This window comes from Myotis yumanensis, unplaced genomic scaffold (assembly GCF_028538775.1).
Source record: "Myotis yumanensis isolate MYYU_CA2020_CCGP unplaced genomic scaffold, mMyoYum1.0.hap1 SCAF_1, whole genome shotgun sequence".
NCBI lineage: Eukaryota > Metazoa > Chordata > Mammalia > Chiroptera > Vespertilionidae > Myotis > Myotis yumanensis.
This window is the reverse complement of record NW_027223752.1, coordinates 94,950,855-94,976,214: the sequence shown is the minus strand read 5'-3', so window position 1 is coordinate 94,976,214 and position 25,360 is coordinate 94,950,855. Positions and strand designations below refer to the sequence as shown.

Sequence of the window (25,360 nt, the reverse complement as noted above, 5' to 3'; positions counted from 1 at the left end):
CATTATTTCTTCAAATAGGTTTTCAATATCTTGCTCTCTCTCTTCTTCTGGCACCCTTATAATTCGGATGTTGGTATGCTTGAAGCTGTCCCAGAGCCTCCTTACACTATCTTTGTGTTTTTGGATTCTTTTTTCATTTTGCTTTTCCGGTTGGGTGTTTTTTGCTTCTTCATATTTCAAATCTTTGACTTGATTCTTGTGATCCTCTAGTCTGTTGTTGGAACTCTGTATAATATCCTTTATTTTAGTCAGTGTATGCTTAACTTCTATTTGGTCCTTTATCATAACCTCGAGGGTCTCACTAGATTTCTTGAGGGTCTCACTACATTTATCGGCGGTTTCTAGAAAATTCTTGAAAAACCTTAAAAGTGTGGTTTTGAACTCTATATCCAGTCGTTTGTTTTCCTCCATTTTTGTCATTTGTGACCTGTTTTTTTGTCTCCGCATTTTTTATGCTTCCCTGTGTTGGTAGAGTGGCTTTGTGTTCTAGTTGTCCTATAGTGCCCAGTGGCTCAGCCTCCCCAATTACCTGAGGTGGACACTCTTGGTGCACCCCTTTGTGGGCTGTGTGCACAGTCTTGTTGTAGTTAGGCCTTGATTGTTGTAGGTATCACTGGGAGGAATTGACCTCCAGGCCAATTGGCTGTGAGAATCAGCTGTGTCTGCAGTGGGAGAACTTCTGTGCTGAAGACACCCTTATGAGGCAAGACTTGCTTCAGTGGGGCTTTGGTGTTCACTGAGTCTGCCCCCTGAGTGTGTCCCTTATGGATCTGAGGAGTTGTTATTGGATGGTCCCTCTCTGACCACTGGGTACACTGGCTCTTGGATCTAAGGAGGTGCTAATTTAGCCTCTGCCTGAGGCTACCCAGCAGGAGCTACGAAGAGATCTGCAGATTCCCCTTCCTTGTTTGGGGTTTGGAGGTTCCCAAATGATGCCCAGCTGTGAAGCAATGGAAGCTGCTGTGGGGCCTTGGGCCTTCTCTTGGAAGTTCTGGGTCTGTCTGGCCCAACTGCAGTTTGTTAGGTAATTTTCATATTGCAAAGGGCCAGGGCATTCATATGCAAAAGCCTCTGCCTCAGCTTGGGTGGGGTGGGGTCTCAGGGAATCAACAGGGCAGAGCATGCAGCTATGGCTGATCCTCAGCCCTGCCCAAAGGGGCCCCGGTGTCCCGGTAATCGCTGCAAGCACCGTTGAGAGAAAGCCACCCTCGAGTTCCGAGTTCTTCCCGCTGTCAGACAGTCCAGTTTCTCCCCGTATGAGTCTAGGTCCCCAGGGACTCATCCGGCATTGGAGTTCAGAGCAGTCGGGGGCTTGTGACTCCCTCCTGATTCAAAAAGACAGCCGCGTCCTCAGTTGCCAGCCTTTGCCACATGCGCCTCCGTACCTCTGCACTTTACTTCTTCAGCTCCTCTGAGTCTCAGTGCTTTTCTCTGTCCTTCTAGTTGTAGAATTTCCACTCAGCCATCCTTCCTGTGGTTCTGGATGATGTCCGTTTTGTCTTTTAGTTGTATTTTTGAATTTGTTGGAGGCAGCAATTTCAGGTGTTTACCTATGCCGCCATCTTGGTTTCTCTGAAACTTTTCTTTCTATCATTTGATTAGTAAATTACAATAAAATCATTTCATCTTTCACTTCCGATCAATAAAGTGGTTTATAAATATAAGAAGTAATGTTTTACTTGCCTTTATCCTCCCTATAAGTGGCTTAGTTTTGTCCTCGAAGGCATTCTGAAATTAAAGTTGCTTAAGGCATATATTATTTGGGGAATAAAATAAAGGAGAGAAATTTAAAAAGTGAAAGCTATTTTACATAAATATAGCTAGAAATTTCTAAATGCATATTCTCAATTACATAAAAATTTTGTGGAAAATAAACCATATGAAAACTGATTATTTGCTTTTAATAGTAAAGATACTTAACTTTTGCAGGTAAATGTCATTGAGTTTTGTAGCTGAGGGGGATTATTCAAATCTCACAGCAAGTAAGTGGTAGACCCAGGACTAAAATTCCCAGATCTGGTTCCCATGTCAGTGCTCTTTAGTCTATGCAATATTTCCTTCACATGCCAGGAGCTCTATAGGCAAAGCAAATCTTCATGTCCTACACATTTATTAATATGTGAAACAAAGTATGAGACAGCATTAGCCTTGGAAAAGAAACAAACTTGTAATATTTTGTCCAGCTTTGGCAGTGGTTCTAGTTGCCAAGTTTAGGGTTTGTGTTGACAGATATATGATAAATGGGAAGGAGAAGATATTTGACTAATGTTGTTGGAATATTTTCCTTGTGGGAACATTTAAAGCTTATAGAATTATTCAGATTTCTAGCTCTTGTGTCAGTTTGAATAAGTTTATTTTTTTTAGGAATTTGTTTATTGCATTCTGAGGTGCAGGAAGTCCAGGACCACAGGCAGAAGGCTCTCACCCAAGCATGAGAGCATGTCCTGCAGTGTGCCTGCTTGTGTGGGGCACTTGTGGTCAGCACCTTCGGGGAGTCCCTCCTTGTGTGTCAGGTATGGGTTTTCACTGCCCTGTGTCCTGGGGCAGATCCCTAGAGCCACTGTAGCCTGTGTCAACCCTCCCTACACCAGTGTGGAGAGTTGCTGTTGATCCTCTTGTGTCCTGGGTCATGCTGCCCATGTGTGGTGTTCCCACTGCCCTGTAGTATGACATGCTCTATGAGGCCATGGGGTTCTATGTGTGTTGTGCATGGCAGCTGACTTTTCTGGATTTGGGGTGCTGGGGAGGTTGAAAGCTATGGGATGGTGTAGAATAATGTTAGGGGCTGGAGCTCCCAAGGTGCAGTATTGGGCCTGGCCCCAAAGGGTGGACCTCCATCCCTCCTCCATGGGGTGGGGGCCATGAGCAGAGCTTGGTCTTCTCTGGATCCCCACGAGATGACCAACACCTTCATAGGTGCTCACTGGCAACCTGGGCCAGGATCTCCTTGATGCGGACCACGAACTTCTTGTGCTGGGCGGGGTCCCGCTCGATGGCTCCGTGTAGCTGAGTCATGTAGAAGTCCAGCGTGCTGAGTGTGGGCGTCTCGCAGGTCCCAGGGACAGGCAGCGAGTGCCTGGCGCACAGCCGGGAGCTGCTACTGCAGCGCCAGTGTCCGCAGCACCTCCAGCGCCAGCTCCTGCTCCAGGCACTCGCGTGCGCTGCTCATGTTCTGGGTGTGCCTCTGCAGCACCGCATTCTGCTCCTCGAAGGCCACGTTCATCTTCCGCAGGCGCCACAGCTCCGCCTCCTGAGCTTTGTTTTGGTCCAAAAACTCTTCAGTGAAAATGGAGACATCAAAGGTGGAGAAGCCATCGCAGTCCCCACCCTTGTGTCCATTCAAGAGGGTATTCATGAGCCCGGAGCCTGAGTCCTCTTCCTTGATCTTCTTTTCCTGGATCTTCTCGGTGCACATCTGGTAGGCTTCTGACTGCTGGTAAGCGCGAAGCTCCTTTATGTACTGCTGCTTCTCCCTCTGGGCCTCATCCAGGTACCGCTGCTTCTCTGTGGGCTGCAGTTTGCTCCACTCGGCACGCAGCATCTTGGTGATCTCAGGAAAGGGCAGGTCCGGGTGGTGCTTGTGAATCTGCTCTTGCCTCTGGTTCAGGAAGTGCACGTAGCCAGTGACAGGTGTTTTGCGGCCATTTGGCAGGATCTTCTTTCACTTCTTTCCCTTGGGCCAGCCTCGCTTCTTCACAGGCTCCTCCTCGTGGGACCCCATTCTCACTGGCTCGCGGGCCCCCATGCTTTGCAGGAGCCTTGCGGCGCCGCCCATGCCGGGTTTCTTGGGGCCATGGGACATGGCCGCTCCCGGCCGCACCTCCAAAGAAACTTTCCCAGACCTCTCGGCTGCGGCGCCTCGCCTCGCCAACCAACCTATGCCATTGGTATTTTAATGGGGATAACATTGAATTTATAGATTGCTTTGGGTAGTATGGACATTTTAATGATGTTGATTCTACCAATCCATGAACATGGTATGTTCTTCCATTCGTTTGTCTTCCTATATCTCTTTTTTTCAATGTCCTGTAGTTTTCCGAGTATAGGTCTTTTACATCCTTAGTTAAGTTTATTCCTAGGTATCTTAATTTTTTTGGTGCATTGGTAAATGGTATTGTTTTTTTAGTTTCACTATTTGTGAGTTCATTATTGGTGTATAAAAAAGCCATAGATTTCTGGGTGTTAATTTTGTATCCTGCTACATTGCGGAATTCATTTGTTAAGTATCTAGCTTTTTGATGAAGTCTTTAGGGTTTTCTATGTACAATATCATGTCATCTCCAAATAATGACAGTTTTACTTCTTTTCCAATTTGGGTGCCTTTTGTTTCTTCTTCTTGTCTGATCGCTATGGCTAGCACTTCCAGTACTATGTCGAACAGGAGTGGTGAGAGTGGGCATCCCTGTCTTGTTCCTATTGTTAGGGGAAATGGTTTTAGTTTTTGCCCATTGAGTATGATGTTGACTGTAGGTTTATCATACAAGGCTTTTATTATGTTGAGGTATTATCCCTCTATTGCCACATTGCTGAGAGTTTTTATCAAGAAAGTGTGTTGGATTTTGTCAAATGTTTTTTCTGCATTAATTGATATTTGTCTCTCAATTTGTTTATGTGATGTATCACGTTTATTGATTTACAGATACGGTACCATCTTTGCATCCCCAGAATAAATCCCACTTGGTCATGGTGTATGATCTTTCTAATGTAATGCTGGATCTGATTTACTAGGATTTTGTTGAGGATTTTAGCATCTATGTCAGCCGTGGGCAAACTACGGCCCGCGGGCCAGATCCAGCCCGTTTGAAATGAATAAAACTAAAAAAAAAAAAGACCGTACCCTTTTATGTAATGATGTTTACTTTGAATTTATATTAGTTCACACAAACACTCCATCCATGCTTTTGTTCCGGCCCTCCGGTTCTATTTAAGAACCCATTGTGGCCCTCGAGTCAAAAAGTTTGCCCACCCCTGATCTATGTTCATCAGAGATATTGGCCTGTAATTCTCTTTCTTTTTAGTGTCTTTATCTGGTTTTGGGATTAGGGCAATGCTGGCTTCATAGAAAGAGCTTAGAAGTGTTCCTTCCTCTTGAATTTTTTGGAATAATCTCAGGAGGATAGGTTTTAGTTCTTTGAATATTTGGTAAAAATCCCCTGTGAAGCAGTCTGGCCCAGGGCTTTTATTTGCTGGAAGTTTTTTGATTACTGCTTCAGATTATTCAGTTATCAGATTATTCAGATTTTTTTTATTCATCCTGATTGAGTTTTGGAAGGTTGCATTTTTCTAGGAATATGTTCATTTCTTTTAGGTTGACCAGTTTGTTTGAATAGAGTTGTTCATGGTATTTTTTTACAATCCTTTGTATTTCTGTGGGGTCTGTTGTTATTTCTCCTCTTTTATTTCTGATTTTGTTTATTTGGGTCCTCTCTCTTTGCTTCTTGTTGAGTCTTGCTAGAGGTTCATCAGTCTTGTTTATCCTTTCAAAGAACCAGCTTTTGGTTTCATTGATCTTTTGTATTTTTTTTTTATTTCTATGCCATTTATTTCCGTTCTGATCTGTATTATTTCCTTTCTTCTTCTCACTCTGGGCTTTTCTTGCTTTCTTTCTAATTCTTTAAGTTGTAGAGTTAGATCATTTATTACCACTTTTTCTTGTGCTGTTTTTTTTTTGAGGTAGGCCTGTAATGCTATGAACTTCCCTCTCAGGACTGCTTTCACTGTGTCCCATAAATTTTGGATTGTTGTGTTTTCATTGTCATTTGTTTCCAGGATGCTTTTTTATTTCTTCTTTGATCTCTTTGGTAACCCAATCATCTATATATATAAAAGGCTAAGTGACCGCTAACCGGTTGGTAGGTATGACACACACTGACCACCAGGGGGCACATGCTGAACACAGGAGCTGCCGAGGGACAGCAACTTTGCAGAATGCCCTCTCGCACTCCAGGACCCCTTGGGGGAGGTTGCACTGCCAGTTTTGGCCTGATCCCCGCAGGCCAGGCTGAGGGACCCCACCTGCCTGAGGTACCCTTCAAGCCCCGGCACACTGCCCCAGGTGCGACCAGCCAGGGAGAGACTGTAGGAGGTTGGCACCAGGGCTTGTCTGGCCCATCTCCCCCAGTCCTGCCTCACCAGCCACCTTCTAATTAATTTACTTTCAATGTGCACGAATCCACGCACCAGGCCTCTAGTTGTTTAATAATATGCTATTTAGACTCCAAGTGTTTGATTTTTTAAAAATTGTTTTTATTGTAGTTGATATCTAATATGGCATTGTGATATAAGAAGATGCTTGATAGGATTTCAATCTTCTTGAATTTGAAGAGACTTTGCCTATGTCCCACTATGTGGTCTATCTTTGAAAATGTCCCATGTGCACTTGAGAAGAATGTATATTCCGTAGCTTTGGGGTGAAATGTTCTAAAGATGTCAATTAAGTCCATCTGATTTAGTGAATTGTTGAGGGTTGCTGTTTCATTGTTGATTTTTTTTTTCCCTAGAGGATTTATCCAGTGATGTCAATGAGGTATTGTAGTTCTCCACCATGATTGTAATACTGTGATCTCTCCCTTGATATCTTCCAGAAGTTTTTTTTTTATGTATTTGGGTGCTCCTGCATTGGGTACATATATGTTTACTAGAGTTATATCCTCTTGTATCGATCCCTTTAATATTAAGTGACCTTCCTTATCTCTTGTTATGGCCTTCACTTTGAAGTCTATTGTTTCAGATGCAAGTGTTGCTACCCCAACTTGTTTTTTTCATTTCCATTTTCCTGAAAAATTTTTTTTCCCATTTCTTCACTTTCAGTCTGTGTGAGTCCCTTTTTCTGAGGTGGGTTTCTTGTAGACAGCATATATATTTGGGTCATGTTTTCTTATCCATTCAGCCAACCAGTGTCTTTTGATTGGAGCATTTAATCCATTTATGTTTAATGGTATTATTGATAGATACTTGTTTGTAGCTATTTTTATTCTGTATTCCTGTGTTCCTTCTGCCATTTCTATTTCTTCTTTCTGGAGCAATCCCTTTAGCATTTCTTGCTTGGTAGTGATTAGCTCCTTTAGCCTTTTTTTTTCCCTGCAAAGCTCCTGATTTCTTCTTGCTGGGTAGAGTATTCTTGGATTCAGTCCCTTACTTAGCATCACTTTGTATACTTCATTCCATTCCCTTCTGGCCTGGTGTGTTTCTGTTGAGAAATCATTTGATAATCTAATGGGAGATCCCTTGTATGTAATTCTCTGCCTCTCTCTTGTAGCCTCTAAGAGTCTCTGTTTTTGTTAATGTTTGCCATTGTAATTATGACGTGTCTTGGTGTGGGTCTTTTTGGATTCATCTTGTTAGTCTCTGTGCTTGTGTGACTTCCCCCTAACCTCCGTGCCAAAATCAGGGAAGTTTTCTGTAATTATTTCTTCAAATAGGTTTTCTAATCCTTGCTCCTCTTGTTGTCCTTCTGGTACCCCTGTTATGCAGATGTTACTTTGTTTCATGTTGTCCCAAAGCTCCCTGAAGCTCTCCTCCTGCTTTCTAATTTTTTTTCTCCAATTGCTGTTAATATTGGGTGTGTTTTACTGCCCAGTCTTCTAATTCGCTAATTCGGTCCTCCACTTCTTCAGTCTACTTTTGAAACCTTCCATGGTGTTTTTTATTGTAGATATATCATTATTCATTTCCTTATGCACCTTACATAAGTTGATTTTCTTATCCATCTGGTTTATGAACTGTGTGACCCTTAGGCTGAATTTTTTCTGACATATTGCATGCCTCCATCTCATGTAGTTCCTTTCCTGGCGCTTCCTCCTTTTCTTTCCTTTGGAGGTTGTTTCTTTGTCTCCCCTTTTTTTGCTGTCTCTTTCTGCCCTTGGGCTCCTTGCTTGTGGTCTCAGGTGTTGAAGACCCTAGTGCAGGGGTCCTCAAACTATGGCCCGCGGTCCACATGCAAATACAAATATTGTATTTGTTCCCGTTTTGTTTTTTTACTTCAAAATAAGATATGTGCAGTGTGCATAGGAATTTGTTCATAGTTTTTTTTTCAACTATAGTCTGGCCCTCCAACGGTCTGAGGGACAGTGAACTGGCCCCCTGTTTAAAAAGTTTGAGGACCCCTGCCCTAGTGGTTCAATGATCTGGGACTCAATAGACCGGAGACTGGGTCTGCCTTGAGTTTCACACCTTTATTGTTTCAGCTCTGAGATATACCCCCTTCTCCCCTGGTCCTGGACCCTCAGTTATCCACCTCAGATTCACGGGGTCAGTGGGGGCACATGCACAAATCTCTGGTGTGTGATTTCCTGTGAGGGCCCAGAGTCTTCTAGCGTGCAATTCATTGTGCGGCACCGGCACCCAAGGCAGAATGGTGCCCTAGGTCCCTCTGGCAGCGTACATGCAGCGTGATACTATGACCTGTGGCTGGGCACACCAGGTTGCACTAGCAGCTCTGACTTGGGCTGGGGGTAGGGCGTGCACCAGGTGAAAGCTCTATCTGTGTCGGGGTCGGAGCCTACACTGCCCAAAGGCCCTGACTATACTGGGTTGCGGAGCCCGCAGTGTGCTTGGTGGTAGAGGTGTGCACTCTCTCACCAAGGGGCCCAGGTGCCCAGTAGCATGGGTCCTGCAGCGGGCTTGGCGGGAGGGGTGCGTACTCCAAGTCTCACCAAGGGGTGCAGGAGCCGAGTTCTCTGGGTCCTAAGGCTGAAGCAGCGGTGTTGGAGGGGAAGGGAGGGGTCATGTACTCTGAGACTCACTGAATGTTCCAGGCGCCAAGTTGCATGGGGCCTCTGTCTGAAACATCAGGCTTAGCGGGAGGGGAGCGCACTCTAGGCTCACAGGAGCCTGTGGCCGGGGAGGCTGCAGTCTCGGAGTCTGTGGGTCTGCAGATGAGGTGGCAGGTCTTTGGTCAGAGTGGCTAGAGCAGTGATGGCGAACCTATGACACGCGTGTCAGAGGTGACACGCGAACTCATTTTTTTGGTTGATTTTTCTTTGTTAAATGCCATTTAAATATATAAAATAAATATCAACAATATGTCTTTGTTTTACTATGGTTGCAAATATCAAAAAATTTCTATATGTGACACGGCACCAGAGTTAAGTTAGGGTTTTGCAAAATGCTGACATGCCGAGCTCAAAAGGTTCGCCATCACTGGGCTAGAGGATCCAGGATGGTGTCTGAGGCCAGTTTGGGTGGTGGTGAGGCTGGGCTCCTAGTCACAGCAGCTCTCCCCTTCAAGATGGTGTGGTTTCTGTGCCAGAGCTGGTTGCTCTAGGAGTGTTCGCAGCAGAGGTAGGGTCTTCCCATCTAGGAGAGCCCAGTCTGCCAGCCCCTGAGAGTCCTGCAGGATATAACTGTCCCTCACTCACACACACATATACTACATATGTACTCCCCTTTCGCTCCCTCACTCACTCACACTCCCTCACTCTCATTAGTCTTTTCAAAGAATTAATTTTTGCTTTTATTTTTAAAAAAGTATATTTTATTGATTTTTTTTTTTTACAGAGAGGAAGGGAGAGGGATAGAGAGTTAGAAACATCGATCAGCTGCCTCCTGCACACTCCCTGCTGGGGATGTGCCCGCAACCAAGGTACATGCCCTTGACCGGAATTGAACCTGGGACCCTTGAGTCCGCAGGCTGACGCTCTATCCACTGAGCCAAACTGGTTAGGACTTAACTTTTGCTTTTAAAATTTTCTCGGGACGGCCCCGGTGAGGTTGAAACGGCCCCCGTGAGGTAGGGACGGCCCCGGTGAGGTTGAAACTGCGCCGATGAGGTCAGGACGACCCCGGTGAGGTTGAAACTGCCCCGGTGAGGTCAGGACGGCCCCGGTGAGGTTGAAACGGCCCCAGTGAGGTCGGGACAGCCCCGGTGAGGTTGAAACAGCCCCGGTGAGGTCGGGACGACCCCGGTGAGGTTGAAACGGCTCTGGTGTGGTTGGCACGGCCCCGGTGAGGTTGAAACGGCCCTAATGAGGTCGGGACAGCCCCGGTGAGGTTGAAATGGCCCTGGTGAGGTTGAGATTACTCCAGTGATGTTGGGGCAGATAAAGGGGACCAGTATAGACTGATGAACAGGGGTAGATACAGAGGCAGAGCAACATTGAACAGACTGTCAAACTACAGTGGGAAGCCTGGGGAGGGTTTGGAGGGGATTAAGAGATCAACCAAAGGACTTATATGCATGCATATAAGATTAACCAATGGACACAAGACATGGGGCGGGAGGGGGGGGCGGTGGGTAGGGGCCGGGGGAATGTCAAGGGGGGGAAAAAAGGAGACATATGTAATACGCTTTGTAATACTTTAAGAAATAAAAATTATTTAAAAAATAAAAAATAAATAAAATAGAATTTTTTCCATTTTATGTTTGTTTTTCTCTTACTAATTTTTGCTTTTTTCTTTCTCCTTTTTCTTGATTTTATTTTGGTGGGTTTTTTTTTTTTTTTTAGCTAATTAATCTTAGCCTCACATTTTTTTTCATATAAGCATTTTTGAGGCTATGATATTACCTCTTAATAATGTTATAGCTACAGTCTACTAATTTTGATGTTATTGTTTACTTCTAAATATTTTTTAATTTTCATGTTAATACCTTCTTTGTCCTATGAGTCACTTATCAATGTGTATCTTTCAAACATTTTATATAATTCTAGTTTTCTTTTTGCTAACAGTTTTTTTGGTCAGGAATATAGTCCTTATAGTACTAATTACTTAAAGTTTATTAAAATGTATAGTTCAATATGTAGTCAATTCTCATAAATATCCTATGTGCTTGAAAATAATGTATTATTTTGAGTTCAGTAATTATTAAAGTGTCTTAAATCAACCTTATTGTGTTTGTTAACTTTTCTATGTCCACACTTAAGATATTTTGTCAGTTTGACATCAAGTTAGAGAGAGGGGTGTGTTAAAATCTACTACTCTGATGGTGATTTACCTATGTTTTCCTTTATAGTTTCATGTATTTTTTTAAATGTATATTTTACTGATTTCAGAGAGGAAGGGATAGGGAAAGAGAGAGAGAAACATCGATGATGACAGAGAAGCATTATTTGGCTGCCTCCTGCACGCACCCTACTGAGGATAGAGCCCGAAACCCAGGCATTTGCCCTTGACCGGAATCAAACCCAGGACCCTTCAGTTCGCAGGGTGACGCTCTATCCACTGAGCCAAACTGGCTAGGGCTCATAGATTTATATATATATATAATATATATATAATTTGAACCTATGTAATTAAATAACAGGCATGTTTATAATCATACTAGAGACCCTGTGCACAAATTTGTGCATGGGTGGGGTCTGGCCACCCTGCCCCGATGGGGGCCCATTGGGCCGGGTCAGTGGGGGGGAGGAGCCACAGGCGGTTGGCCAACCGACCTCACCCCTGATTGGGGTGGAGTGCCGATCTGGGGCAGGGCCAGTCAGGGGGAGGGGCTGTTGGGCAGTTGGCTGGTCGGCCCTGCTCCCAATTGGGATGTTGGGGGACTATCGGGGGCCAGGCCCGGTGGGGTCGGAGAGCTGACCAGGGCTCAGATCAGGCTGGTTGGCTGCTGCAGTGCACATCATAGCCACCGGTCATTCTGGTCGTTCCGCCATTTTGGTCGCTGGCCTTTTATATATATAGATCTTGGTGAATTAAACCTTTTATTTATGGCCTTTGTCATCTGTAGAAGTTATTTTTGCTTAACATCTATTTTATCTATTATTAGTACATTTATATTGCTTTCTTTTTATTAGAATTAGCCTCATGTCTTTTTTTTTAAGTATTTTCAACCCTTTTTATATAATTAGGTTAAGAGTATTTTTACTGTTTTACTTTTGTTGCCTGAATTGTATAAAAAATTTCTTTTGAAATTTTGCTCAGTGGATAGGGCATTAGACTGAAGACTCCCAGGTTCAATTCTGGTCAAGGGCACATACCTCAGCTGCAGGCTCTTGCCCCTGGTCAGGGGCATGCGGGAGGCAACCAATCAATGTGTGTCTCTCACATTGGTGTTTCTTTCCGTCTCTCCCTCTCCTTTCCATGCTCTCTTAAAATTAATGGGAAACATATCCTCGGGTGAGGATTTAAAAAAAAATTATTTTGATATGAAAATGTGGTATTCTTGTGAGTGACAAGGACATATTTCTTTTTTAAAAAGTTAAGGCAACCGGGAAAGTACCTAAAGAAAAGAATAACTGTAAAGTATTTCTTTTAATTTTCTAAGTATTATTGCCTTATTATTTAATTTATATAAATTGTTATATGTAAAAAAAAATAAGAAAGTTGTAACATTTTTTTTCTTTATATGCTTAGAAAATCTCAGTTGACTTGTTTCATGTGATTTTTATTCTCAGAGTTAGATTTTGTTTTGTTTCAATTAAAATCTTGTTTTTAAATATATTTTTATTGATTTTTAGAGAGAGGAAAGGAGAAGAATATATAGAGAGAAACATCAATGAGAGAGAAACATCATCCATTGACTACCTCATGTATACTGGGGATTGAGCCCATAACCGGGGCATGTGCCCTAACCAGGAATCACACTGGTGACCTCTTCGTTTATGGGTTGACATCATTATCTCTCTTCCTCTCCCTTCCTCTCTCTCTAAAATCAATAAAACATATATTTTTTATATGGTCTATATCTCATTTTATAATAGGATAGAAAGGTATGTATTAGTGGTTTTTGACAAAGTAAAAGGCATCTAAAAAGTATCATTCCTTTTTTTTTTTCACTAGGCATTTTTATTACCAATTTGTGAAGCAGCAGCAATGAGGAAAGTGGTAAAAGTATATCAAGAATGGATTCAGCAAGAGGAAAAACCTTTGTTCATGCAAGAGCCTGAAGAAAATGTGATTTCTTCTTCTGACTTACCTTGCATTGACAGTGTTGCAGACCATGATATTTCAATGGAAGAAGGAGAAAAGAGAGAAGAGGTAAAATAAGACTTACATACTTTATTATTCATTTAATAGATTAGATTTTTAAAAAGTGTGATGTTAACACACATATATTTACTAAATGGGAATGTAAAGATAACAGTATATTTTATAATTTCAGTAAGACATGTTGGATACAGGATAGTTTGTTTATGTGCAGATTCTCGGGTACCTTTAGCATTCCGTAGATCAGTTTATTAAAAATCTCTGGTCTTCTCATTTCTTGTGACAACAAAACACTAGCACAAATTTCAAAGTGTTCTATAAAACATGCCAATTGAGAAAGTTTTGGAGATACAAGCCTGAAAAAACATCATTTCTATCTTCACATAACTTATGATTTAGCAGGAAGACAAATATACAAAATAAATAGTATAAAACAATATTATTTCTGTGATCTAGTGTGTGAAAGAGGTAATATCTAACAGTTTAGGGAAGGCTTCATGGAGGAGGTAGCGTGATGTAAAGAGCAGGTAACAAATGGGAAAGGAACCGCATAGTGTGAATAGAATCTACAAAAATGTGAGAGACCTTAAAATATTTTTCAATTGGCTGTAGCTATGAGCAGGTGGGGGAGAATGATAGGAAATATGAGATAGGCAAGAACTAGACTCTGTTCAGTGACAGGTATACCATTGTAATTGGCTTTGATTACATTCTAGACCAGTGATGGCGAACCTATGACACGCGTGTCAGAGGTGACACGCAAACTCATTTTTTTGGTTGATTTTTCTTTGTTAAATGGCATTTAAATATATAAAATAAATATCAACAATATAAGTCTTTGTTTTACTATGGTTGCAAATATCAAAATATTTCTATATGTGACACGGCACCAGAGTTAAGTTAGGGTTTTTCAAAATGCTGACACGCTGAGCTTAAAAGGTTCGCCATCACTGTTCTAGACACTGGAAAGCCTTCAAAGGATTATAAATAGAAGAATGCATGAGTAGTTACATATTTCAGGAGTATTATACCAAGTCTCAGGTGGAAGATAGATCGGAGGCCAATCTGGAGGCAAGAAACTAGTTAGGAAATATTAGCCAAGTTCAGAAGGGAGATGCTAAGTACCTGATAGAGATAGGACAGTGGCAGTTGCAATGGGAATATAAGGAAAAAGACTGATATATGAGCTACTTTGGTGGTAAAATCAATATACCTTGATGATTAAATTCGCTGAGAGAAATGAGAAATGGGGAGGTGGCCCAAGTTTCTTTCTTTGGGTAGTTGCCATTCACTCGAATAGGAATTTTAAAAATGCAAGTTTGGTGGTGGTGGCCAAGGAGGCTAGAGAGGTTGTTGGTAGGAAGTTGGGGCGGCAGGGGGTGGGGGGGGTGGGGATGGGGGAGACTTAGTTAATAAACTTCCTTTTAAACATTTTTAATTTGAGGTGCTTGTGGATCATTCAGGAAGAGCTATTTAGATGATATCTGGAGCTTATGCGAAAGGTATTGTTTTGGCTCCTCAGAGCTGAGTTCAGTGCTGCTCCTGGCAATGGCAAAGTATTAGATGAAACCACCTGCCTTTTATAATAATAAGCTCTAGAAAAAAATATTTTAAAAAAACAAACTATTTGAAGATACTGGTGAGTGACCAAAAGCTGAAAGAAACTAGAGAGTAACTTTAAGAAAGGGAACAATGTTGAGTGAAATTTCTGTTTGTGTGGCTTTTCACAGATAAGGGAAATCTCTAGTAAGATTTTGACAGCTAAAACTCAAGCAGAAAGCTGCAAGTTTAGTGGTTTCAAGTATCAGAATATTTCTACAGATAAAGGGAATTTTACTAATCTTAAGTAGGATAAATAGAAGCAATTTTCTATTTTATTTAAGTTTTTTAGATTAAGGCATTTACTTTGGAATGAAATTCATCTCTTTCAAGGCTGTGTAAGTGTGTAAGTATACAGAGTGGAGGTTTATTCATTCAGTACATAGGAAAATGTCTCTATATCTGAAATGATACAGTAATCTCTGGTGAACAAACAGCTTTTGTAATCAAATAAAACATCTTCTGTTTTGAGAAGATGCTTAGCAGTGGTATCCAATAATTTCCAGTTACTTCAACTTACTGATTTGTCATAGCATTCTTAATTAATGACATATTAAAAACTTGGTATTTTGCTTCAGGAAAATGGGACCAATATTGCTGATCATGTTCGAAATTCCACTTGGGCAAAAAATGGCACTTACCAAGATGTTCTTCATAATGCCTCTGAAGAAGCCACAGAACAAAACATACGAGCTGGTACCCAGGCAGTTTTGCAGGTGGATCACTTTTTGATTGTTTTTTAAAAATAACATAATCATTAAATATTTTGAACATAGTTCAGTATTTCAATGTAGAGTATAATTTTTTAAATGTAATAAATTTGCCGACCACCTTTATCAGCCCATCTTGTTTCCTATCTTTCTCTTATATCTTACATCCAATTTGACAACAAATTCTGTCAGTTTTCCTAATGTATTGGAACTAGGATTGAGCACTCACATTACCTTTTGTGTCCAGGCCTCCATAATCTTTCATCTGGATTATTGCGGTAAACTCCTTTTTGAAAAAAATATGTCTTTATTGATTTCAGAGAGAGGAAGGGAGAGGGTGAAAGATATAGAAACATCAATGATGAGAGTGAATCATAAATTGCTGCCTCCTGCATGCCCCCCATTGGGGATCAAGCCTGAAACCTGGACATGTGCCTTACCAGAAATTGAACTGTGACCTCCTGGTTCATAGATTGATGCTCAGCCACTGAGCCATGCTGGCCAGGCTGCAATAAACTCCTAATTAGTATTTTTGCTTCCAGTTTTGCCCACCCATCACCCTGGTAATCTCAAAATAATAGCCAGAATGATCCTATTAAAAAAAGTCAGACCATGTCATTTTTCTGCTTAAAACTTTCTAGTAAGTTTATCATTAATCATAAAAGCAAAAGCCTTTTTAATGGTCTGTAAGGTTTTATTTACATCACTAGAGGCCCAGTGCATGAATTCGTGCACCAGTAGGGACCCTCATCCTGGCCTGCAGGATTACGCCGAAACCGGCTCTCTGACGTCCCTCAAGGGACCCCAACAGTGCACAATCAGGGCCAGCAAGGGACTCAGGAGGTTGGCCAGCTTGGGGAGGGATCGTGGGAGGGCTCCAGGGCGTGTTCAGCCCGTCTAGCTCAGTCCTGATTGGCCGGACCCAAGCAGCAAGCTAACCTACCAGTCAGAGCATCTGCCCCTGGTGGTCAGTGCACATCATAGCAAGCAGTTGAGCGACCATAGCATATCATTAGCATATCATGCTTTGATTGGTTGAACGGGTGACCGGACACTTAGCATATTAGGCTTTTATTATATAGGATTATAAAGGACTAGAGGCCTGTTGCAGGAAGATTCCTGCAAAAATAGGGCTTTGCTCCCGCCTCTGCCGCCTTGGCTTCCTTCCTCCCATCTCCCGCCGCCTCCCGCTTCCCGCCGACACCTCCTCTTCCCGCCTCCCGCCGCCGCCCCCCCCATTGCCTGCCGCCTCTCGCCTGCCACCACGTCTCTGCCACCTCTACTTTCCTCCCTTCTGCAGCACTTGGCTTCCTTCTAGTTGTCTTCAGTCTTCGCTTCCAGCCGGTATATGCAAATTAACCACCATCTTTGTTGGGTTAATTTGCATATTGCTCTGATTGGCTGGTGGGCGTAGCAAAGGTATGGTTAATTAGCATCTTTGTCTTTTATTAGTGTAGATTGTTCCTCAGAGTGTAATCCATAGACTGACTAGTGCTGGCCCACAACATAATCGTAAAATTGGGAGTAAGTTTATAAACTGAGTCATTGAATATAATGAAAGTTTGAGTTTGTATGTCTTTTTGCATTTCCTTTTTCCTATTTTTTTTTTTATCATATTTATAATAGAAACTTTCTGCTAAAGATTGGTGGAAGAAACTTGTTCTTTTACCACTAGTAGTGTGAGAATCTATGCTTCACATGCTCTGTCTCTGTTTCTTGATGTATTTCCCTTTTCTCCTTCCTCACCTCATTCTGTACTCCTTGCTGTTTTTCATATGTGCTGCACGAGCTGTCACCTCAGTTACCTTATATCTGCATCTTCTTTTGTCTGGAAAGCTTTTCTCCCAGATTGCTACAGAGTTCAGTTTTGTCTTTTCCTTTTCAATTTATTCCTATTTATATTCATTCTCTGCTCCGCGCTCCACCACTTTCTTTTGAATGAGTGGCATCATTGAGGACAATGAGATGATAGTGAGTACCCTTGTCTTGTTTTTGACTTTTGGCAGTATTTCTCAGGTTCAGTTGCTGTTATAGCATTTGTTATATTTTTGATAAGTACTCTTTTTCAAATTAAGGAATTATACATTTTTTCCTAGTTTGCTAAAATAAAGTATTTTATTTTAATAATAAATGCTGAATGGTTTTTCTGAATACATTATGATGATCATACTTTTTTGCCATTTAAATCTATTGATAGAGTATATTATATTAACAGGCTTTTCTGATGTCAAGACATCCTATCATTTCTGGAGTAAATACTAGTTGGTCATAAAGTATTATATTTTGCTCAATTTGAATTGCTACTATTTTTTTTCTTTCATATGTTCATAAGTGGTATTGGTCTTTTATTTACTTTCCTTATATAGTGTTTTTTTGTTTTGGGTAATAAGATTATCTACACTAATAAAAGAGAAACATGGTAATTGGCGTACGACCGCTACCCTTCCCATTGGCTAATCAGCGTATCCTTATGCAAATTAACTGTCAGCCAAGATGGCGGCCGGCAGCCAGGCAGCTGGAAGCGAACATGAGGCTTGCTTGCTCCAGGGACTGCAGACTGCAACGTTCCCCGCCTGCCTTACTGGCCTCTGAGCTGGCAGTTTGAAACATTCTAACAAATATAGGCCGGGATCTCAGAGCTGGAGTTATACATTGTTTCGATTATAGAACCGAAACAAACCGGATACCTGCTCTCAGAGCTAGAGCCAGAGCTAAAGCTGGCCCAGAATAAAATAAAAAAAAGAGAAAAAAAAGGAGTGGTTGGGAGCTTCAGTCAACAACCACCAGCCTGAAAGCAGCCCTCAGCCCCTCACCCAGACTGGCCAGGCACCCCAGTGGGGACCCCCACCCTGAAGAGTGTGTGACCAGCTGCAAACAGCCATCATCCCCTCATCCAGGCTGGCCAGGCACCCCAGTGGGGACCCCCACCCTGATCCAGGACACCCTTCAGGGCAAACCAGCTGGCCCCCAGGCCTCTATCCTATATAGTAAAAGGGTAATATGCCTCCCAGCATCCGGATTAGCGGAGCCATGAGGCCTCCTGGCACCGGATCAGCGTGACAGGGGGCAGCGCCCAAACCTCCTGATCGCCTTGTGACTCTGTGTGTGACAGAGGGCGGGGCCACAACCTCCCTATCCGTCCTGCTCTGTTCGTGACAGGGGAAGGGGCCCCAATCCCCTGATCAGCCCTGCTCTGTGCCTGACAGGGGGGAGCTCCCCAATCCCCTGATCGCCCTGTGGCTCTGTGTTTAACAGGGGAAGGCGCCCCAACCCCCTGATTGGCCCTGCTCTGTGTGTGACAGGGGAAGGTGCCCTCCCCCCCCCCAGGCCCTGCTCTGTGTGTGACAGAGTAGAGCCATAACCTCCCCCTAGGCCTTGCCCTGAGTGTGACAGTGGCGGCGCCCCAACCCCCTGATCGGCCCTGCTCTGTGCATGACATGGGGCAGCGCCCAACCCCCTGATGGTCCCTGCTCTGTGCGTGACAGGGGGTGGCGCTGCAACCTCCCCATCGACCCTGCCTTGAGTGTGACAGGGGGCGGTGCCCTAACCCCCCAATCGGCCCCACCCTGAGCATGACTGAGGGTGGCATCGCAACCTCCCAATCCGCCCTGCTCTGTGCATGACGGGGCGGCGCCCCAACTCCCCAATCGGCCCTGCTCTGAGCCCGACCAGGGGCTGCACCTAGGGATTGGGCGTGCCCTCTGCCACCCGGGAGCAGGCCTAAGCCAGCAGGTCGTTATCTCCCGAGGGGTCCCAGACTGCGAGAGGGCACAGGCTGGGCTGGGGGACCCCCACCCCCCGAGTGCACAAATTTTTGTGCACCGGGCCTCTAGTAGTTTTATAAAAATAAGTTGGGTGGTTTTTCTTCATCCTTGTCTCTCAAACAGCTTGTGTAAAATAGGGCTCATCTTTCATGAAGGTTAGGCAAAACTTTACCTGTAAAGCTTTCCAGGCCTGGTGTTCAGAGATGGGTCAGGGAGATCTTGATTACCAGTTCACTTTCATTCATGGTTTCAATGCATACATCTTTTCTATTTCTTCCTGAGTCACTTTTGGCAATTTATGTTTGTCTACAAAATAATTTATTTTGCCCTGGCCAGTGTGGCTCAGTTAGTTGAGTGTTGTCCCATGCACCTAAAGTCACTAGTTTGATTCCTAGTCAGGAAACATACCCAGATTGTGGGTTTGATCCCCCGTTGGGGTTCAGGAGGCAACTGATTGATGTTTCTCCCTAACATCAATGTTTCTCTCTCTCTCCATCTCCCTTTGTCTCTCTCTAAAAATCAGTCAAAATATATTTTTAAAAAGCATTAAATTTCAATTATTAGCATAAAGTTATCCAGTGAACTATCATCATTTTAAAATTCTCTTCTGGATATATAGTTGTATCCTTATTTTATTTCTAATGTTTATTTGTATCTCTCTTGCATTTCTTGGTCAGTGTTGCTAAGCTTACAGTCAACTTTTTTCTATTTTTAACTATTTTTAAAGTTAGCTTAATGTACTTTTCTCACATGATTTTACAACGTATTTTGTTTCGTAATTCATCCAGGGGATTTAAATCAGAATTATGAATGTAAAAGATGTAAATATCCTAGGTTTATAATGGATGCAATGTTCTCTTTTGCAAAGTGTCCTTGAGTGCCTTTGCCACATACCTGTTACCATGATAATTTTGTCCTCAATAACAAAGTATAATTAATGATTTGATTGTAATGAATTTAATTGAAGATACATATTGATGGATCCTAATTAGTAGTACTATAATATATAGTCTGTTTATACAGTCTGTTTATTATCAAAAGAGATGTACAGACATTGCCAATAAACATGTAAAAAGAGGAAAGATGGTTTTGAACACCTCATTCAGAAAACTCTTGATTTGGGTATCATTTTTATTCTAAACTATTTGTATTTTTTATTGTTCTTTTCATTTTATGACAGCACTAGCATTATTATGTGAAAGCTCTCAGTTTTAAAAAATGCTGTTTTTTACTTACTTGGGGCATGCCTAATAGTAATTTAAAATTAGTCTAGATAAACATAAAATACACAGATTTAATATTTAAAGGTATCAAGCTTGTGGTAGAAGTAGAATTATATGTAACTAGTGGCCCGGTGCACGAAATTTGTGCACTGAGGTGGCATGTCCCTCAGCCCAGCCTGCACCCTTTCCAATCTGGGACATCCCTCTCACAATCCAGGACTGCTGGCTTCCAACTGCTTGCCTGCCTGATTGCCCCTAACCGCTTCTGCCTGCCAGCCTGATCGCCCCCTAACCACTTCCCTGCCAGCCTGATTGACACCTAACTGCTCCCCTGCAGGCCCGATTTCCTCCAACTGTCCTCCCCTCCCAGCCCGGTCGCCTTTAATTGCCCTCCCCTGCAGGCCTGGTCCCCCCCAACTGCTTTCCCCTGCCAGCCCAGTCACCCCTAACTGCCCTCCCCTGCAGGCCTGGTCCCCCCCCCCCCTAACTGCCCTCCCATGCAGGCCCAGTCCCCCCTAACTGCCCTGCTAGCCTGCTCGTTCACAACTGCCCTCCCCTGCTGGCCATCTTGTGACCACATGGTGGCGGCAATCTTGTGAGAGGGTGTGACAGTCAATTTGCATATTACCTCTTTATTGTGTAGGGTTAATCTATCGTCTTATGCTTTTAAATTTATTATTATTAAATTTATTAGCATCTAAGGTTTTTTTTTCTTTGAATAAGAAATTTGTCATTGAAATTCTATAATGAATGGCTAATGATTTCTTTTGTCTTAGGTGTTTATTATAAACTCATCAAATATATTTCTTCTTGAACCTGCAAATGAAATAAAAAGTCTTCTGGATGAGCACACAGATATGTGTAAACGTATTCTTAACATTTATCGGTTCATGGTTGTGCAAGTATCAATGGACAAAAAGACTTGGTAAAAATATTTATTCTTTATGTTTTTTATATTGTGTGTATGGGGATAGTAATTTTTAGAGAACAGTGTCTGTGAATAGGGCTTGTTAAAATGTTTTATAGGCTTCCATTAATGAATAAATGAATATAACATTTTATATAATTATGATGACAACAATAGTCTCCTTCACTTTATCTCAACATCTTTTTTTTTTTTTTTTTTTTTTTTAAATATATTTTATTGATTTTTTACAGAGAGGAAGGGGGAGAGATAGAGAGTTAGAAACATCGATGAGAGAGAAACATCGATCAGCTGCCTCCTGCACACTCCCCACTGGGGATGTGCCCGCAACCCAGGTACATGCCCTTGACCGGAATCGAACCTGGGACCTTTCAGTCCGCAGGCCGACGCTCTATCCACTGAGCCAAACCGGTTTCGGCTCAACATCTTTTTAAGAAAATCTTAGCCCTAACCGGTTTGGCTCAGTGGATAGAGTGTCAGTCTGCGGACTCAAGGGTCCCAGGTTCGATTCCAGTCAAGGGCATGTACCTTGGTTGCGGGCACATCCCCAGTGTGGAGTGTGCAGGAGGCAGCTGATCCATGTTTCTCTCTCATGGATGTTTCTAACTCTCTATTCCTCTCCCTTCCTCTCTGTAAAAAAATCAATAAAATATATATTTTAAAAAAAATCTTAAAAAAATGTTTTTATTGATTTCAGAGAGAGAAAGGGAAAGGGACAAAGAGATAGAAACATCAATGATGAAAGGGAATCATTGATTCGCTGCCTCCTGCACGCCTCCTACTAGAAATCAAGCCCACAACCTGTGCATGTGCCCTGACTGGAAATAAAACTGTGACCTCCTGGTTCATGGGTTGACACTCAGTCACTGAGCCACACTAGCCGGGCTATCTCAACATCTTTGTACAAACTTCCAAAGGCCCCGTGGCTTATTTTTCTAAAATGAGCATATGATAACCTCCTGTGTCCCCAGGATTGAATGCATGTATGCATGTGTGAATGAATGAATAAGTAAATATGGAATGTATGAATGCCTGATTCCTCAACCTAGCATTTAAGGCCATGTACAGTCAGGCCCTTACTTACTTTCCAGCCCTTCCTCAAACCTAAATGTCTTGCAGGGTGGGATTCTGCCTCCAGCTTTATCAAATTTCCTGAGCACATCTGAACTTTCCTTTACAATGTCTAATTCCTGCCATTCTTTTTTGTTATCATTAACTGTCCTTAGTTTCAGCTTCATTTTTCCACATATCCTTGTACTTTTTTCCTTTCTTCCTTTAATTCTGTATTTGTACCTCTGTTATAGTTGTCAAATTGTCTTAATCCCTAAATTACTTGTATAAATTTCTGTTTATCTCACTGAATTGAGAGGCCCTAAAAGGTATATTACTGGTTGTTTTGTTTCTATATTTCCTACATTTCTTAGTATAGTACCTTAGCTAGTATTGGTACTCTATAAAGATTTGTTTAATTGAATGGAAAAAGATAGGCCTTTGGGGGAGATGAGAAGAGCTGTTCTTCCGTTTTTATAAAAATGGCACATGTTCATTATGAAATTCAAAGAAAAGTTTGAAAAAGAAAATAAAAGATGGCCAAAAGTTCTCTCACCAAACCACACACACAGTTACATAGTATTATGCCATATATGTGTACCATAATTTTCGTAACCAGTCACCTATTGATGGATATGTAGTTATTCCATTTTGTTGTTTGAGGAGGGGAGGACGGTCAAAATCCTTATACATATAATTTTTCTCCTTGATTCATTCTTAAAGAATGGAAGTTCTTATTCAAAGAACATGCTTAATTTACATTTTGCTGTATGAAAAAATGGCTTTATTTTGAAAAAATCTTTATTAAAAGTATTAATGTAATTGTATTTATAAGTAGTTATTGTTATTAACTTATTTAGAGCACTTTTTTGTGCCAGGTATTTTTTCAAGCATTTTACATGTATTTTCTTAATCCTGATAGCATCCTATGAGGTTGATGATACCTATTTTTTATGATTCTTAGGCACAAGAGATTGAGTAATTTATCCTTGTTCACACAGCTGAGCTTTGAACTGTGGTCCTTCTGACTTCAGAGCCCTAGTTATTATTTGCCAGTAACTAAAATACTTTGAATAATTATTTTGTTAGTTTGCCCTTTTTTACCTTTTAAATGCTTTGATCAGTGCTGTGGAGCCAGGTTAAAGAGAGTCTTATTTTAAAATTGGAACATAATTTTAGAATTCTTTTCATAAATGTTATCAATTCCTTTAAGTAAAAGCATAATGAAAGATTACCCACATATTTTTATTGAGTTTACAAGTCTTTATGAATTAAAATCATTATTATTGTATCATAAAGTGAAAGGTTATCTAATACATGAATGAGTTAAGGTTTGACCACAAATCAGATAAGATTTATTTGGAAATCTATACTTTATTGCATATGCAGTTTACTTCAAATAGCTTTTCATAAAGCTAAGCTAGAAGCCTAGGATTACAAATGTGGCACCTTTGATTTTTATTTTATGAATGATTCCATGCATTCATTTGTTAATAAATTCAGGATATTTTTCATTGAATGATACTTTTCTATTTTATTTTGTCCTCACTTTCCAGAATAACCATGACATCTAAATATGGAATCGGTTGCTGCTTCTGCTGTATTTTTTCTCACATGGACTGCTCCATGTGTTGCTATGTCTAAAATGGGCCAGCAAATAAAGCCAAAGAGGAGGGGCTGTGATAGGAACTTAGGCTGTTAGCCTCACTATACATCCAACTGTAATTCCCTTGTCAGCCTCTTTTTCACGTATGGTTGAATTATTAGGTGCAAATATGGTAGTTTTGTGGTCTTAATAATAAACATCAAGGAGAAAGAGGAAAGGTAAAGGTATTATTAGGATGGCTTGGTTTGCAATACACGAAGAACATAAGGGTTAAAAAATGGCCAGCCCAGTGGTTGAGCGTCAACCTATGGACCTCCAGCCTATGGACCAGGAGGTCACGGTTCAATTCCCAGTCAGGGCACATGCCCAGGTTGCAGGCCCAATCCCCAATGTGGTGCGTGCAGGAGGCAGCCAATCAATGATTCTCTCTCATCATTGGTGTTTCTATCTCTCTTTCCCTCTTCCTCTCCCTTCCTCTTTGAAATCAATAAAAATATATATTTTTTAAATGGCCAAACTTAAAAGATGGGAAGAGGCAATAGAGTGATGGTCCTTGATTACTTGTCAGGCTCATAATAATTTATTAATCTTAAAATATCATGTAGTGTTTCTTTTTTAATTGAATTTTATTGGTATGACATTGGTTAATAAAATCATGTAGTTTTTTAAATTGAGCCTGTTTCAATTCTAGATATGTGGTGGTTCTCCCTATTGTAAAGATGGATCAAGGCAGAACTATATTATATAGTTGAATGAATGTTCTTCAAACAGTTTCCTAAGTATACTACTTAATTTGTGGGGTGTAGAATGGGAACAGTCTCACCACTTTCACCCCAAATTTTCAGCTTTTGCATAAATATTTATTTGATGAGAGGGTATTGTGGCTGAAAAATTAAAATGATATAGATTTATAAAGTAGAATTTAAAATTTTAATATTTCAGAATTCTAAAATTTTGGAAGATATTTGCTATTTGAGTTATTTAAAGATAATACAATTTTTAAAACAAATAATAATTTGAAAGTTACTCATTAATCAAAAGCAAACATATGCAAGAAGGAAACTAATTAATTTTTTTACTTTAAGGGAACAGATGCTGCTTGTGTTGCTCAGAGTCACAGAGTCTGTACTGAAGATGCCATCACAAGCTTTTCTACAGTTCCAGGGGAAAAAAAATATGACCTTGGCAGGTCGACTTGCAGGACCACTTTTTCAGGCAATAAAAATAAATAAATAGATAGTTAAATAGAAGGATAGATATGTATTTTTTTAAGATTCACTGAGTTCTGTATTTGTTACCTGGGGGGGAAGGATCATTTTATATTAAAGTATCTTTTGTAAAGCTAAATTAAAAATTGCTTTTTTAAATATGCTATTTGCCATATATACAAATTCATAATCTACTATAAAAGTGGAGGAAATATCGAGTCTGAGAAAAAAGGGTTAACCCAGGCTGATGATATTTACTTTATCTTTTGTGTAGCATACTTGTATGATTGCAAAAAGCTGCTGGAGGGCTTCATGAGTAGTAGTAGCAGCCTGATTGTTTGCTTTATGAGCTTCCAAGTCTCGGGTCCTGTTGGAGAGCCAAAACTTTCTTTTATATTGTTCCACAGT

General features: G+C 41.4%; 1 protein-coding gene and 1 pseudogene across 9 annotated transcripts in view; one reads left to right on the top strand and one right to left on the bottom strand.

Moving 5' to 3' along the window:
* The window catches only part of RALGAPA1 (Ral GTPase activating protein catalytic subunit alpha 1), a 283,623-nt gene that overhangs the window by 79,205 nt on the left and 179,058 nt on the right, over positions 1-25,360 (top strand). For all 9 annotated transcript variants that reach the window (XM_070428039.1, XM_070428075.1, XM_070428057.1 and 6 more), the window contains exons 11-14: positions 12,721-12,918; positions 15,045-15,182; positions 20,940-21,088; positions 24,830-24,959. In XM_070428039.1, coding sequence (XP_070284140.1) covers positions 12,721-12,918; positions 15,045-15,182; positions 20,940-21,088; positions 24,830-24,959 — 615 coding nt within the window. The remainder of the gene's footprint in view (positions 1-12,720; positions 12,919-15,044; positions 15,183-20,939; positions 21,089-24,829; positions 24,960-25,360) is intronic.
* LOC138992817 (SWI/SNF-related matrix-associated actin-dependent regulator of chromatin subfamily E member 1-related pseudogene) lies at positions 2,911-3,908 on the bottom strand (annotated as a pseudogene).